The sequence below is a fragment of the Athene noctua genome, chromosome 7, assembly GCF_965140245.1.
Source record: "Athene noctua chromosome 7, bAthNoc1.hap1.1, whole genome shotgun sequence".
NCBI lineage: Eukaryota > Metazoa > Chordata > Aves > Strigiformes > Strigidae > Athene > Athene noctua.
Genome location: NC_134043.1, coordinates 19,675,122 through 19,692,314, shown reverse-complemented (window position 1 = coordinate 19,692,314; position 17,193 = coordinate 19,675,122). Strand labels below are relative to the sequence as shown.

At 35.4% G+C, this 17,193-nt stretch overlaps 1 protein-coding gene across 2 annotated transcripts in view; it reads left to right on the top strand.

Annotated features, from left to right (window-relative positions):
- Positions 1 to 15,752, top strand: part of IFIH1 (interferon induced with helicase C domain 1) — a 29,292-nt gene extending 13,540 nt beyond the window's left edge. For both annotated transcript variants that reach the window (XM_074910652.1, XM_074910651.1), the window contains exons 5-16: positions 410 to 630; positions 1,479 to 1,689; positions 4,726 to 4,943; positions 6,457 to 6,573; positions 7,055 to 7,178; positions 7,268 to 7,501; positions 8,735 to 8,991; positions 10,435 to 10,584; positions 11,238 to 11,399; positions 11,726 to 11,916; positions 13,327 to 13,420; positions 13,517 to 15,752. In XM_074910652.1, coding sequence (XP_074766753.1) covers positions 410 to 630; positions 1,479 to 1,689; positions 4,726 to 4,943; positions 6,457 to 6,573; positions 7,055 to 7,178; positions 7,268 to 7,501; positions 8,735 to 8,991; positions 10,435 to 10,584; positions 11,238 to 11,399; positions 11,726 to 11,916; positions 13,327 to 13,420; positions 13,517 to 13,699 — 2,162 coding nt within the window. In that variant the 3' untranslated portion in view covers positions 13,700 to 15,752. The remainder of the gene's footprint in view (positions 1 to 409; positions 631 to 1,478; positions 1,690 to 4,725; positions 4,944 to 6,456; positions 6,574 to 7,054; positions 7,179 to 7,267; positions 7,502 to 8,734; positions 8,992 to 10,434; positions 10,585 to 11,237; positions 11,400 to 11,725; positions 11,917 to 13,326; positions 13,421 to 13,516) is intronic.
- Positions 15,753 to 17,193: the final 1,441 nt, after the last annotated feature.

The following is a 17,193-nucleotide window of genomic DNA, read 5'->3' as shown; positions in this document are numbered from 1 at the left end:
AAAGATATCTCACTTGCAACCAAATAAATTTCAGTACTGATGAAAGAGAACGTCACATAAGATTGGCTAGATTATAAATACCGCAGCTCTAAACACAACCTTTGTTGGTCCCAGCGCTACTGAACTGTATCATTTGAATTCATACGTAATAACAGTCATGTCAGCATAGACGGGTGAAGACATACTGTGACTTGTTCCACCTACCCTGGTTTGTGACTGGACGTAAGCAGTTCTGATTCAGAGTTGTACAGGTCTACAGAGCAGCATTGCCTATGCTAATATGCCCTCTTTCTATTTAATCAGAAGATGCTTCTGATAATTAATATTTTTTTCCCTTTGACATTTGTTCAATATTTTGATAAATGTTCTATGCCTCCTGTTTGATACTTATATTTCTTTGTACCCTTAGATGAAGATGAAGTGGAGAGCAGAGCTTCACCTGAGCCAGATCTGATCCTGAGAGATTACCAGATGGAAGTTGCAAAGCCAGCACTGAATGGGGAGAATATTATCATATGTCTCCCTACAGGCAGTGGTAAAACCAGAGTGGCTGTTTACATTACCAAAGATCACTTGGATAAGAAGAAAAGAGCATCAGAGCCCGGCAAAGTTATAGTACTTGTTAATAAGGTATGCTGGTCCATTTTTAAAAAAAAGGGTATTTTTCAAACCTCATACACTGTTAATACAGAACTTGTAAAATGAATGTAAACTTCTCCAGATGTAGCTGTGTTTAAAGACATACAGCATTAGACTGTCATGTCCATTGCACCATCATCATGGTGCAAGCATGAATGACTTTAGTTTACCCCAGTTCAAGTGCAAATTTAGATATGCCCTAATAACCACATTATAAAATTTCATGTTAGAATGAATAGAACCAAAATGATTTTTTTAAAAAAAAAAATATTTTTTCACATTCTATTTTTGGATTTGGTGTTGAAGACCACCTAATGAGTCTCACAGTAGTTAGGGAATATTCTGTCAGATTTTCTGATAATTTATGTAATTTTTACAATTAAATTTAGCACATATAATACAAAGTAATATTCTATTGTGATATTAAAATAAAGAAATACATTGAATAATTTTATTAAAATCTATCCATATCCTTTTATAAGAATAAAATTGATAGCATGTTATAAGCTCAGTTAAAAAGCCAGAGCATATGTGCCTGGTTTGTTCGTTCTTTCCAAGGCACAGTTAAACCAAAGTTCTTGGGACAAAAAGCTTTCATAGGAGCAGTTGGAGGGGAGAGGTTGGTTTGGGGATTTTTTTTATGCTTGGTTTTTGTTTTTTCGTTTGATGGGATTTTTTTTTAAAATCCTATCCTGCTGTGAATAAGGGGATGTTTTCTTTTTTAAACAAGTACATTTTGCACAAAATGTATGTTCACCTAACAGTATTTCTAGCAAACAGGCATGTATTTTCAATCCTCTTTATGCTGTGGTTTAAATTCTTTGGAAACTTTTATCCAGGTACCACTGGTAGAACAACATTTACGAAAGGAGTTTAATCCATTCCTGAAGCGTTGGTATCAGGTTATTGGTTTAAGTGGTGATTCTCAGCTGAAAATCTCATTTCCTGAAGTTCTCAGAAGAAATGATGTCATCATCAGTACAGCACAGATCCTTGAGAATTCACTGTTAAATGCCGCCAAAGAAGATGAAGAAGGTGTCCACCTATCAGGCAAGTTCTTAATTATGAAATTTTTACAGAAGGGCTAAAAGTATGTGTCTGTTCTAGAAAACTGCAGAGTAAAAATATGCCACATTGATTAGTTAATATTTTTTCAGTTGACTGGTTTTATAAATGCAACTTGAGAGTCAAACCAGATCCTAGTTGATAAGCATGCAGTTTTTTCAAGGCAGATTAGACTCTTACAGTTCATTTATACTAAATATTTGTTATGCTTCCTATTTTATCTAGTTCAAGCACAACTTAGTGCAAATGCAGCTGAACTGGTTCTACTTTCCAAGCTTTCTAGAGCATTGAGTTACATCACACAGAAGCCATAAACAGGATGAGAAAAAAATTATAAAAACTCAAATGTAGTTGGTAGTTTGAGAAGTATAGTGGAACACAAGATAAAAGCCAATCTGTTATAAAAGTTGTATTCTTTAAACTCTTTATCTTTTTGCTAACGTAAAAGATCTCTGAGGTTGACAGATATAATGGTGTCCTACAACAGATGAAGGAAATTGAAGCGAACAAAAGATACAAGATGAGATGAGGTAGAATTGTTTGCCCAGAATACTAAAGTGGCAGATACCTATGGGAGATCAGAAAGGAAATGGTATTATCTGCCAGTGATATACAAATAATGGAACAGCCCCTGACTTCAGCTCCAGGATTTGGGCTGTAGTGACCCTCCTCTGTGAGATGTTAACTTCTCCCTGTATCTGCATGCAGTTAATTCTTTCTTTTAGATGGGGCAGGATGAAGCTGAGGGGAGAGCTATGATATTTAAAATAATGGACCTGAGATAAAAGTAGTACTTGTCTCAGTGTTACAGAGACAGCAGAGAAACCTGAGGGGTCAGTCTGTGTCTATCAGTGCCTAGTGCTGAAGGGATTACTGCTTGATCCAAACTAACTCCTGCAGAGCCACTTGGGTACCTCAGAATTGCTTCCTTCCTTCAGAATGCCTTTTTATTAACCTAGGCAGAGTACCAGAGACTTTATTTCCTTTCTGCTGCATCTAATAAACCTTCCCAAATCTGAATGCCTTACAGAGGCACTGAACATTCCTGCAGGAGCTGCTGACCTGATTAGAATTGGGCTGAATCCCAACCAGTTTATGTAATGAAGTGGGGTTTCTGAATGGGTTTCACACCTTGCAAAGTTTCCTTCAATAGGGAGCTACATTTTTACCAAAACTGAGGTGGCCCTGCAAACAGGGCTGTGTTTCCTTGCTATCACATGTGTGCTAGTAAGTTCAGCTGGACCAAAGCCAAGCAAGCCTGAACAGAGCCAGCTCCATTTTTATGGCTATGACTTGGTTAGCTTGCAGACTATATAAACCATCCTAATTAGTTACAATTTTTTGTTCCTAATTTCTGTTCATATTTGTTTCATCTGTTTCCACGAAGGTCTGCATTACATCTAACTTGGAATTCCAGCCTCAGTGAAATGGAGGGGACTCTCTTAATTGCATTTTACCAAATGTTCACCTTCTTTACCAAGGGATGAAGTCACTGTGTGGACTTTGTAAAAACTATGTATCACTTCCTTAGTAGAAGCACATTTCTTCTCGTGGGTTAAGTTCTTCCTGAGTAATCATAGAAACATGCCTTACAGAGATGATGGTCAAAATCAAAGGGAGTAATTTCATGTTGGCAAAATAACCAAGAAACTGCCAGTACTGTTTCTGAAGCTTTGCAATATGTAGAAATCTGAGAAATAAATAGCAATTTAGTTTTGAAACCACATCAGTCCAGCCTGGCGTCCTGAATCACTTGTGTGAACACAATCAGATTTCCCTAATGGTAGCACTAGTTTGTCTTTCCTAGCAGTAGTCTGGTTTAGCCTTTAAATAAAATTTCCCTTGTTCAGTCTCCACCTTTCTTTAGGTTTTTCAAAGACAAAGTTACATGATATTTTCTCCAGCAGAAAGGCTAAGAATGTTCTAGTTCTGTGTTTCCAACTTCTGTTGCCAGTTGTTGCAAACTCATTTGCAGTGATATAACAGTTTGAGCACTCTAGTGTGTATACAAGACCATGGAACTTGCCTGGATTAAAAAAAAGAAAAAAAGAAAAAAAAAAAAATGCGTTTAACTCTGATCATTTCAGTGATCTGCGTTACAGTTATTTCCACAAACATTCATTGAATTGTAGGAAACGCTATCGAATTACAGAGTTATTGGCCATCTGCAGGAAGAGTGGGAGCTCCATAAATCAGTTTTGCTGTTAGAGAAACAGAGAAATGTCCATGAGTCTTTCAAATCAGAACCTTGTAATATATGCCACTGGCTGCATATGCAGATAGATTAAAGAGATGTTTGTGAGAAATTTAAAACAAAAAAAAATCTTAATTTTCCTTATCGTATGGGAATATAAATCATATACGCATGTAAATATGATCTGACTAAAAAGCACATAATACCTGTCTGATTCTTCATCAGCTTCCTCCACTACAAAGAGATGATTGGTAGTGTTCCCACCATCTGTTTGTTCTTTTCAGTGACACATCCATAAAGTAATATAAATCTTTTAATTGGACAGGAATAGGGAGGAAATCTCTGTGTTGCTATAAAATGGAAGCATATTTTGATCAGTACAGGCCTTTCTAGAATGTCCGAAAGGCTTCTGACATGTTATATATCTTCTTATAAACAGTGTGTAGTTTGTCAGATACAGTTATGGATATAAGATATGATTGAGTTAAACTGTGATATCTTCTTACCACTGATTATTAAAAATATTTCCCTGAAACTATTTATACCATCAGATTGGTTTTGCAAAAATAGAATTTTTTTTTTATGTTACATGATATGTAAAACTAGCTGACACATCAAGACTGCAGCAAAGATTCCAAAGTCCATTAAATATATACAGCTTCCATGCATGCCTTCCTTCAGCACTACAAATTTCCCAATAAATTAGGGCTCAGACAAACTGACAGCTTCTCTTCCATAGTGACCTTACCTGTAAGAAGACAGTCACACAAATTATACATTTGCAAAAAAAATTAATCATTTAGGGGTCTTTTTTTTTTTATTTCCAGATTTTTCACTTATCATTATTGATGAGTGTCATCACACTCAAAAGGAAGGTGTCTACAACAATATAATGCGACGATACTTAAAAGAAAAGATGAAGAACAGGAAGCTGGCAAAAGAAAACAAACCACTGATCCCGCAGCCTCAGATTCTGGGACTTACAGCCTCACCTGGTGTAGGAGGTGCAACATCCTACTCAAAAGCTGAAGAACATATTCTGAAAGTAAATAGCCCTCACACTTGCAAACCATCAAAGGGATATTGCCTTGTTCAAGTGAAACTTTTAAAGTCAGTGTTAGGCTCCAAATAGATAATCTGATTTATTTTTTTCATGTTCACCTCACCGCAATTTGGCAGTTCAGCAAATTGACCCACTACAAATTCCTGGAAATCTATGTACAAATAAATGTAACTTTACAAGAAAGTGGTGTTACTGAAAAGGGAATGAAAAAGATTGACTCACTTGAAAAAAAATTCTCAAGATCAGAGGCAAGAGGTCCAGAAAATAGTGAGGTTTTATAGTTAATAAAAATCTTATTTTTTCATTGATGGATTAGAATTTACTGTGTATTTCTAAATCCTAGAGAGATCACAGTATTTTATATCTGTATTTCTAGAGCGACTAAGCAGGGCTTTTGTGTGGATTCAAGAAAGTGAAAAACAAAGTTGAATACTTAAACAAGAAGAAACCACTTGTGAGATACAGGTAGCATACAAACATTTTTCTTTACAGCAGTTAAAAGTACTCTTTGAGAGGGGAGTATTGTATAGTTGCATAAATATATGACTGGAGATAATTGTTTAAATTCTATATTCAAAAACCCTCTATTTTACTTGAAATTTAATGGATTTACATTAGTAATACAAAAGTAGAATTTAGCCCAGTACTCCAGTGAAAATTGACTGGCAAATTGCACAAGAACAATCTTGAATAGGTGAGGCCTGCAAAAAGCTTTTGTGATGTACTGAAGTAGATAGAATTGCATAATACTTTGAGACAAAAACGTTCTGGCAATGGAAAAAGAATTCGTTTTCATCAGCTCTGAAATCTTAACGATAGGATGCTGGGGTTTGTATCTAAAGAAACATAATCTGAATACAAAAGCTCAAATAGATAACTACTGCCGAAGACATTAAAAAGGTTGCCTGTCACACTTCCTTTCCTGGTTTCTCTGCTCATAAAAATTTCTTAAAATTTCCCCTTATTACTGTAGACACAGTGATAGAAATGTACATACTCTGTTCTCAGAAGAGATCAAAAGCAGAAAAGTCCAGTTCCGTTGTGCAGGTAGCGCAGAAAATATCTCTTCCTGTTCCAAGAAAGATAATTTCAAATTATTTTCTAGTCTCATGAGCAGCTCTTACCTTTATAATTACTCCCTAACATTTATTTTCTTCTATTTCGCTATTGATTTTATTTATTTTGTGCTCCAAAATCTGCTCTCCCAAAGTATCGATGGTGTATTTTCCTTTTCAAAATATCTCTTTTACACCCTGATGTACAAGTTTTTTCCTGTGTGCAAGGATCACTTCTGGCCTAAAAAGTAACTTGTTCGGCTTATCTCAAATGGTTTTTGAGACTTTAATGCTGACAGTGTCTGTATCCAGTTTTTGTAGGAAGAAAATAAAGTTACATAAAATGCAATATCTAAATGAGAACTCTGTTGCATTAATTCCGTTTTCATGTGGAATAACTCATTAAATATTAAAAGAAGTAACATTTGGTTTTCTCCCAGATCTGTGCCAATCTTGATGCATGTAGAATCATGACTGTTGAAGAGCATGCGTCCCAGCTGAAGAATCAGGTGAAAGAACCATATAAGAAGACTGTGATTGCAGATGACAAGAGAAGGGTATGATTTTTCAAACAAATCAGTGTTAAAGTTATATTGCCCTTTGAATGTGTGTTGTACAATATCAAAAACTTTTGGCTGATGCTCTTTTTCTGTAGACTTATTGTGATCCATAGTGCTAATTTGAATATGTGTGTATTAATCTGCTACTTTCCTCTGAATGGAAAAGTATCAGTAAAGTCAAATAGAACTAAATTTTTATTTACGGGTGTTACATTTTTGAGGTATCTGGTCAAAAGACCTTCTGAACCACAGCTGAAATGTTTGCATTGGAGTAACATTATATTCACTCAAAAAATATGTTATTTCACAGTAATTTTTGTAATATTTTGAACTATTTATTTCCATAATTAGAAATGCACTTAGCAACTATACTTTCTTTTTTAATTTAAGTTTTAATGTTTTAAAAATACTCGGTGTGGTACTAGCCATTGCTTTTGTTGCCAGAAGATACTTACTTTGATAATTAATTTATTTCTAGGATCCATTTAGAGAGAGAATTACTGAGATCATGACAGACATTCAAAACTATTGCCAGCTCCATCCAAAATCTGAGTTTGGAACTCAGCCATATGAACAATGGGTGATCAGAGAAGAGAGGAGAGGTAACAGCATATCAAAAATATCCCAGCTTTGGATTTCTTCAGGTCATTCTGTACACAGGCTTGGTTCTGTATTTTTTGTTCACTTTTAGCTGCGAAAGAAGAAAAACGCAAGGAACGTGTCTGTGCAGAGCACTTGAAGAAATACAATGATGCTCTCCAGATAAATGACACCATCCGAATGGTGGATGCATACAATCACCTAAATAACTTTTATAAGGAGGAGAAAAGTAAGAAGATGGTAAGGAGTGATGATGATGATGATGATGAACCAGCAGTATCAAAACATGATGAAACAGATGAATTTCTAATAGGTTTATTTCATGGTAAGTTTGAAATACATTGTGATCCCTAATATTTGAAACCCATAGATTGTGCACTAACATGATTTACACGAACCTATTAATTATTACATCCTAGAGACTGCCGTGTTGTTTATAATTAAGTTTAAAGAGCCTGATAGTGAAAAATAAATTATATTCCAATTTGTTTGATTTCACCACTGAAGGTGCCAGGAGTAACGGAAGAAAATCTAAAATTTCTCTTTCCAACTTTTAAGAGGTCATCTTTGGGTGGTAAACTCACTGCAGCCCTTAGTGTAGGTTTAGTTAAGGGGGACAATTGTGAGAGTTTGTTATACTACCTACTTTCTGTATATACTTGTGTATGTTTGATTACATTCTAAAATATGAATAAGACTGTAGTCAGGAAGCCACTGCCTAAGTGGTGTAGTAGTTTGTGATACATTGACCACCATTGCAGTGGACAAGGTGCAGTGCCATAATCTACATGGGGTGATGATGGCAGAGTGACTTTAATATCTTAACACACAAGGTCCCCACCTTAGAAGTGTTATTACTGTGTTTGCATGATTATTTGACAATGATATAGGCTTTTAAACATTAGAAGTTATTTAAAAAAATAAAACACATGAGGAATCCTCCCTGATCATGGCCAATAGTGCCTGTCGAAGAGACTCAATTCATTTGACATTTCACTGAGTGTACTGAAATGTCTTTAAAAGCTGCGGTGCTGATAACAGTGTGCCCATCCTGTTGTCTATTACATTGCATGTTTCTAGTGAGGATTCCTACTTTAATAAATGTCCCAAGGACAAATTATGTCTGAATTTATAAAAACATTATCAGCTCTGAGGGCTGTGCATATTAATCTGTTTCTCCTTGTAAGACTTCTTCCATTATTTTAAAACTGTTCTGCAAATATTATAAGCTGTGATTTAGCTCTTTAATACAGCACACTTAACTCTGTACCACTTCTGGTGTGTAGGCGGTTTTTTTTTCTTTTGCTTATTCTCACCATGAAATATAGGCAAAGTGTATGGTAAAAAGTTAAGGGTGATTTATTTTGATTGATCAGTGTGTTTTTAATGAATATAAACTCACTTGAAAAATAATTGGTGTGCCACAGCTCTTCAAACTGGATGTAAATTAGCCATTCTGGGAGAATTATATAGAAAACTGCTCTTTGCTTTGATTTTTTTCTAGAGCTGTTATTTTACATGGTTACTTTTTCTTAATTTACGTCTGCTATTTTTAAAGCAAAAAAGAAACAGCTGAAAGAGTTGGCTAGAAAACCAGAATATGAAAATGAGAAGCTAATACAGTTGCGAAACACTTTAATGGAGGAGTTCACGAAGTCTGAAGAACCTAGAGGAATTATTTTCACAAAGACTCGGCTAAGTGCTTTTGCTCTATTCCAGTGGATTAAGGATAACCCCAAATTTGAAGAAGTGGGAATTAAGGCCCATTATCTTATTGGTGCTGGACATAACAGTGAAATTAAACCCATGACTCAGGTACAGAACTATGCACTACAGCATTAAAATCTTGTACATGATTTGATAAAACAGCTTGTTTTAGTACTAGAACAACAGACTGAAGTTTAAAGCCCCTTCATAAACTGCAGGATGGGTGAATAACAATATCAGAATAACTTTATTTCCATAGGAAACATACTTTTTTGGTTTTGGATTTGGAGTAACAGGAAGCCATTTCCTAGAGGAGTATATAATCAAAACGGACATACGTTGTGATGAGGCATAGGAAGGAAAAGTGAACAAAATCACAATAGCAAAAATATGATAGTTAAACAAGTTTATACTTATTAAGACAACAGTAATTCAAACTATATTTTAGTTGCTGAATTGAAAAATAAAATTACAGTGTTGATTGTGCCTGTCTTTTTCTGGTATCATTGCTTAATCAACTCACACCAATTTATATGCATGCTTCACACTGACGCATAATCATTGAAAGAGAATTTGCCAAAATTAGCAATGAAAATATCACAATTGATCACTCAACAGTCCATCTCATACCATTGCGTTGGCTTCATAAACAACATCTCTCTGATCATTTATACCTCCAAATTCAACATTTTCAAAACAAAGTACTTCAATATCCTAAAACCTCTATTCTGCCTTTTACTCCCCATAAAATTGCCACTTCAGCATTTAAGCAAAAATGGTGTGGTTTACTGCTGGGCAGAGGCCATTTCCTTCAGCTGTTGTCAGTGTCAAAAGAAAAGTTGGGAATTGTTCTCTCAAAGTTGCTTGTTTTCTGTGAAAATTCGGTATTTAATCTGTGTACCACACTGCACAAACAAAACAATAGCCTCTACATTTTGAAATTGAATGTAGCAGACGGGAAGTTTTTGTCCTTCTGCTCAAGCTTGTTTGAAATACCCAGCTAATTCAGAAGTCCATGTTTTGGATGCTTTATTTTTTAAGTATATCATTGCTGTGCTTTTGGTGCTCCCCAGATGACCAAAATTATGGTTCCCATTTATTATGGGAAATTTTAAGTGCATTGGAACTTGACTTGGAAGTGCTGAAGTCTACACTGTGAGCTGAAATTACTGAAGTGGTAGAAATATAGAACCTCTGAATAACTACTTAAAGAATCTGAAGATGATAGAACAACTATATTATCAAAATTCCTGGTTCCTGTGAAATGGTCTACAAAGTTCCTAGCTCAGTTGCCTTAAAAAGATTGGTTTCTTGGTTTCTGCTCCCTCCTCCCTCAAAAAAGGTGCTGAACACCTCTTATATTCAGTAGGAACTCTTTGTTTGTGATCCTGACAAATGCTTAAATGCAGTTGTTGAAGCCACTTGATGTTTGGCACTCCACTCTGAAATTATTGGACTGTAATTCCTTAAACCTCTTAATTAGAAGAAACTGATGACAGAAACTAATACTGAAAGTTAATATTCTGATTTTTTTTTTTTTTAAATTTACAGAATGAGCAAAGGGAAGTTATTGATAAATTCCGAGGTGGAAATGTAAATTTACTTATTGCTACTACTGTAGCTGAGGAAGGCCTAGACATCAAAGAGTGTAACATCGTTATTCGCTATGGCCTTGTCACCAATGAAATTGCTATGGTGCAGGTAAGAGTTTACTGCGTACATAACTTTTATTTTTGGAATATGCAAATGGTGAATACCTGGAGATAATTTTGAAATACTTGCATGCTGAAAGAGAAAATGCTCTTGCAAAGAGGTTCATTGCCAGTTGCTGTCCTCAGTTTGCATGCAATATAAAGTTTGCCTCCATGTGTAATGATGTAATATCCATTTAAAGCTCTACACAAACAGTAAACTTTTAATAGAAAAGGTATGAGAGTATGATCAGCAGACTGGTTAGTATGAAAGACATTTGTACCACCAACAACTAAAAAGAGATAATCTCACATCAGAATACCAGTTTGTCCACATTCTCACCTAATTTGTGAACACAAATATTTATATATTTAATATTTAAATGCATGCTTATTTTTTGGTGACAAAGTACAGTTTCTGCTTTGCAAAATGTTGGTCTAATCACAAATCTGAGTACTATTTTCACATGTATCTTTCATAACGCAGAAAGAGTCTGTGTTACTCACTGATTCTTTATCTGCCTGAGTTAGTGGAAAAACATGTTCTGTGGGGACACTGTGTAAGGAACAGTACATGTCTTCCATTACAAAACTAGGAAAAAATGTCGTGCAGTGTTGTAAGGAACATTGTGATGTTTATGTTGTATTCCTTGAAAATTGTAGGCTCGTGGTCGAGCTCGAGCTGATGAGAGCACCTATGCACTTGTGGCTTCAAGTGGCTCGGGAGCTGTTGAACGTGAAGATGTTAATATTTTCCGTGAGAAAATGATGTATAAGGCCATTCAGCGTGTCCAGAAGATGCCTCAGGAAGAGTATTTAAATAAGGTATTTGCTGCAACTCTGCACTTGCCCTTTAAATAAGACTGATGTACATTGTAAGAAATACTTTCTATTTGCAATGTACTTAGGGGAGGAAAACTTAATATTAGCTACTACATATGACCTTGAATCCTTCTGCCAATATTTGTTTTATAATCTATGTTTTCTGGGCCTTTAGAAAAGTCTGCTTTTCTGTTGGTAAGGGGGGCAACACAAATTGGGAAAAATTGACTAGAAGTCATGTTGTCAGTGAGCTTGGTAAAATAACTGAAAAGAAAACTATACTGTCATTCCCCCAGAATATTACAGTGCTCTTTCTGATCTATTTCTAGATTCACAATTTCCAGTTGCAAAGTATAGTAGAAAAACAAATGAAGGCAAAGAGAGATCAGTGCAAGACATACAAGAAAAATCCTTCACTAATAACATTCTTATGCAAAAATTGCCACAAGCTGATATGTTCTGGAGAAGACATACAAGTTATTGAAAAGATGCATCATGTCAGTGTGAAAAAAGACTTTGAGTAAGTGTTTATGAACTACTTTATCTCTTTCAGGCAGAAACAGATTTTCTTTTCAGCAGGATTGTACAGGGCCTGTAACCCTCTAGGCCCTCTGAGGAAAAATAAAGATTATTCCAATATTGTCAAGTCCTAGGCTTTATGGAGTTTACAGTTGAGTTTGAAGGCAAGGTTGGTTCTTACCCCTCATTTCAAGGTGTTCGGAGTTTGAAACTTTGGAAAAAGATACAGCTTCTGTGGTAATAATAACTAGGTCACTTGTTACATAATATGGTATGTATTCCACAGTGTAACTGTAACCAAAGATGAATACCAGTTACTCACCTACTTACACAAGTAACAGACCTAGGATAAGAGTCTGACTATGACCAGTGCCTCAAACAACATTATTGGCCATGAGCTGTGGATTGACAATCTCTAAATATATTTAGAGGATGTTCATACTGGTGGCACACCTCTTCTAGTTCTGCTAGTGTTCTTGCTCCTTCTTACCACCATTGCAAGACATGCCATGTAGTTTGGGAAACATTTTTGTTAAACTGTATTTAACTTCTCAGCGCCATGATGGCAGGAGGTGACTTTGTCTTCCCACTTGTAATGGAAATTAAGAGTCCAAGAAAATATTTTAATTCCACTTCAATTGCATTTGCTTGCTACAGTGAATTTGTAACATGTATTGTCCCTAAAAGATCAGTCATGCTTTGTTAATTATATAACAGACACCATCCTGTCAAGTTATTACCCTCCAAAGTTCTCATGTCTGAGACATCACTGGTATAATTTATAAAGACTTTTTGAAGAGTTATGAGAAATTAGTACCCATATGTGGAAAAAAATAAAATTGAACTGCAGCCCTAAATATTAAACTGCTTTTACTGTGAAATTGTCTTGTCAGCATAATGTTATCAGTCAATTCAAACCACAAGCTAATAATTCTTATAGCCCCTCTACACAGGCTAATAGTAGCCCTCAACATAAGCGCTCCCTAAACTAAACAATGTAAGAATGTGCACATACTCTGCAGCTCTGAATACTCAGAACCAAATTATTCTGTTAAGGGGTATGGTTGGACTACAGGGAATAAAAAGAAAACCTCTAACTCTTAGGTATCATTTCTTTGTCAGCTCCATGGCACCTGTAAAAACCAAGCTAGATCTCTTGCTTATTATAACAGGGAGTCTGCTGCTCCTACTTTAAGATGTGTGGGGGAGGATGCAGCTCCTGAAATGCTATGAAAGGAGGCATGGAGTACACTTGTATTCACCATTACGTCAGAGCACGAAATATGACCTCGCATTTTCTCCAACTCCTGAATGTGCACAATTCATATCTGACTTTCAGCAATTGTAGTCACTGTATGTAGCACTGAATGACCAATGTATGCTGACGCACACTGTCTTGACTGTTTTTCAGAAGTCTTTACCATACAAGAGAAAATAAGACACTGCAAGATAAACATGCCGATTACCAGATAAATGGAGAAATTATATGTAAAGATTGTGGACAAGTGAGGAAAAACTTTTTTCCATGTTTTTGTCTGTATTTATTTCTGTCTAATGATCTTGTCTCTTTTATCTGAAACATAATTTTCTTACACTTGCAGGCTTGGGGAAATATGATGGTTCACCGAGGTCTTGACCTGCCTTGTCTAAAGATTAGAAATTTTGTGGTTGTGTTTGAAGACAAGAAAACAACAAAGCAAATTTTTAAGAAATGGGGAGAACTGCCCATCATGTTCCCTAGTTTTGATTATGCAGCTCATTGTCCTTCAAGTGATGAAGATTAAGGACTTAGAATGAAAATAAAAGCCCTTTTCAACTTTCCTCTAACGGCTGATTTAGAAGCTTCTGTGTCCCATAGAGACTGCTGCATCATAAACACTGTGAAAGCTCCTGGACAGAGGGAAACTGTCTTGAAGAGGAAATGGACCCAAGGAAGGAGAAAGACACAGTCACACGGCTGCGGTCTGCACACAGATTTGCAGTGGTACTCCAGCACAAAGAAAATGACTAAATACATTGCAGTCATGTGTATCCATGGAACAGATTCCCAGCTCTACACACTACAGTCCATCATAGGGTGACAACACTGTCAAAAGTGTGTTAGGTGACCTGTGGTCAAGCACAGGACATAGGACAGACATCTTGAAACATGCCATGATGATGATTTTCTGGTTTACTTCCTGCTATAACCCTTTTGATGATAAAGTGTCTCAACAGAGAAGCCATGTAAAGAGAACAGATCAGCTGAGTATTATTTCTGAATCATTGTTGCTTTGTCAGTGTTTTCCTGACTGAGTTCTTCCCCTCTTATCTTTAGCTGTAAGCTCATACATTTTCACAGACTAAAATTAAGTTTCCATTAAAAGCCATTTCAAAAAATAAAGCCCTTAACCTGACTTGAAATTGATTATTTTAATGTCCAAGAAGCACAATGCTAAGTGACTTCCTGTGTGTTAGTTTCATAGGATTGTTAAACCAGCTATATAATGAGGTATGTATATTTTTAATAAATTACTACAACAATTAACCTTTGAAAACTGTGATATTTTTTATTGTCTTTCACTATAAGTATTGTGACAATAATAATACCACACTTGTACCCTAGAAATTTAAAAGATAGTGGTATTCTGACTGTAAAAATAGCATAATGTGTCCCCATATTTACCTCATTGACAGATTTTTTTTTCCCCTCTATTTGCAAGTAAGATATTAGAGAGTGGAAAGAAGGTCTGTTTGTTGTTACAACAGTCAGCTTTGCAAATTTAGGATAAAGTATTGTGTTTACTGGCATGGACATGTAAACATTTCAGTAGCCCCAGGTAAAATTTCTAAATTACAACATAGCTGAAAAGTATATCCCAGTAAAAAAAGAATCTTGTTATGTCTAGATCTGTAATTGCTCTACATTTTTAAAAGGAATATAAATACTGTGCACATTTTTGTAAATCACATTTGATTTAAGGTTTGCATCAGGACAAGATTTTTTTTTTTTTCACATTTCTGGCCTTTCTTCAGAGGGAGGGGAAAACTAATTTCTGACTGACAAGAGCAGCACGTTTCAGATATCACCAAACTGATACAGGCAATTTTGGGATTAGCTACTTACTTATAAACAAATTAAAGCATTATGAAATAAATATGCACACTGATGAGTTTTCACTAGAGCAGTTTTGTAGATTAAAATGTGCTTAAACTACATGAATTGCAGTTTATTTATAGATTGAAATTATTCCACAGCGGTGATTTATAACAATAAACTACTACATTAGGACTTTAAAAGAAAATCAGGCATATTGAGAGTTAAAAGATTATAATATATGCAAAGATGTTTCAAGACACAGCAATTCCACAGGTATTTTTGAAGAATACAACTAAAATAGGAAAGACCACTGAGAGATAGAGCGTGTAAATGGCTTGTAGTGTATGTGTTTTCTATTTGTGTGTATCTTTATATAATGCTGTTCTTACCTCTATGTATTGTGCAGGGCAGAACGTGAAACCTTCACCAATTACTTTATTCAGCATTAGATACTTCATTAGCTGAAAAAATTAAACAATTCCCCTCATCTATAGTTCTTAGAAACTCTAAGTTACTCTCTTTCTTGTAGTATTTTTTCTTAATATGGAAGCTTTTGGCTACTTCTGGAATCTGCTGATTTATCATTAAGTGCAGGATAAATTTTACACTTGTTACGCATTGATCTGAGAATCTGACTATTTAAAAATGTTGGAGATTGATCATACGATTGTAATTTAAGATGTATTTTGTTCATGTGCTCAGTATTTGATAAGATGCTCTGAAATATACTAAAAATAAATTACTTGAATAGTCTTTCTGGGTAGATAATTATCATCCAGTACATCTCTGGATTTCTCTATTAATGAGTTGTTACAATTATGTAAATATAACATCATACACTGTACATAGCATTTTCAAGTGCATTTATTCAGTACTTTAAAGAAGTATAAAACCCTGGTAGAAAAATTATATCATTATACAGATTGCTGCTGGGTCCTCAATCAAATCATTTTCCATGCTGAGTAAATTTTCTGAAATCCGAGTTTTTGATACTTCCCTTTATTGAAGCAACAAGAGTCTGTGCAGCTGGATTTCTTTGTTCTCTTACAGTTGAGTTCAACAGGGCCGTATCACAAACACGTGTGAGCTTCTTGTGGTTCACCTGTGTGCTGCTGTTATACTCCCAGTTCCTAGCGTGACTCAGCCACAGTCACCAAAGCTTAAAGAGTGTTTGCACAATCTCACTTCAGCATAATGTGTAATGAACCTCAAATAAATCCTGCTGGTGTGTAGGATAAGGAATTTCCACTTCAAGCTATTGTCTCTGAATGAGGTTGTAAAACGTGCCTATATTGTTCATCCAGGAAGTGTGAAGTTGTAAAAAACAAGCTAAATTGCCATATTTTATCTGCTAGTTACTTCTGCATTTATTGCCTTTATGGACCCAAAGCCCTCCAGGGAGTGTGACAAATTCTGATTATATTTTGTACTTGCAGCTTTTATTTGTTCACAAATGTGGAAAGAAGAAAAACTCTTAGTCACTGGGGATTTGTCTAGCTATGTGTGTGCCTACTTAAGAGCTGGTTCAGCTTTAGTTGCATTTTCATTATTCTATCTATTTTTGGTCTGATGTCATGCACAACCTACTCTGTAAGTCTACATTTCCTCATCTGGGAAGCATAAATACTTTAGTAACCTTAGAGTAGTTGCATAACTGGTTGGATAGTTGCTGTATAAACTGAATATGTTTTCTTTTCCATAACTTGTCCGTTTCTCCAACAGATTCACCCTCTTTCTAGCTTGCTTACATTTCTATTTCTATCTTACATTATGGGGTTCTGATGTTACAGAAGTTAGGAAGAGCTTTGGCTGTTGAAAGAATTACTGGTTTGCTTCTCCACTGGTACTAGTACAAACAGTCCAGAGAAGGGAGTTCAGGTGTTAGGAGCAATAGATCTACAAAGCTTGTAAAGATCGTTCTCTACCAGGTCGATTTTATTTTGCTTCTAATGCTGCAACCTTTGTGAATCTTACGACAGCACATGTCTAAATAATTGGACTTCCAAAATAGAAAAATATATAGCATGCAGCATATAGTCTTTTTGCAGTCTTTTATATCATGTGAGTTTGAATCATTTCCTTTAAGGCGTTCTTTAAATATGTATTCATTAGAGGAAGCTGCATATTTGGAAATGAAAACTAGCCTCATCAAAACCTGCATCTGCAAATTTTTGATGGTCTGGTGGTCAGAAATAAACA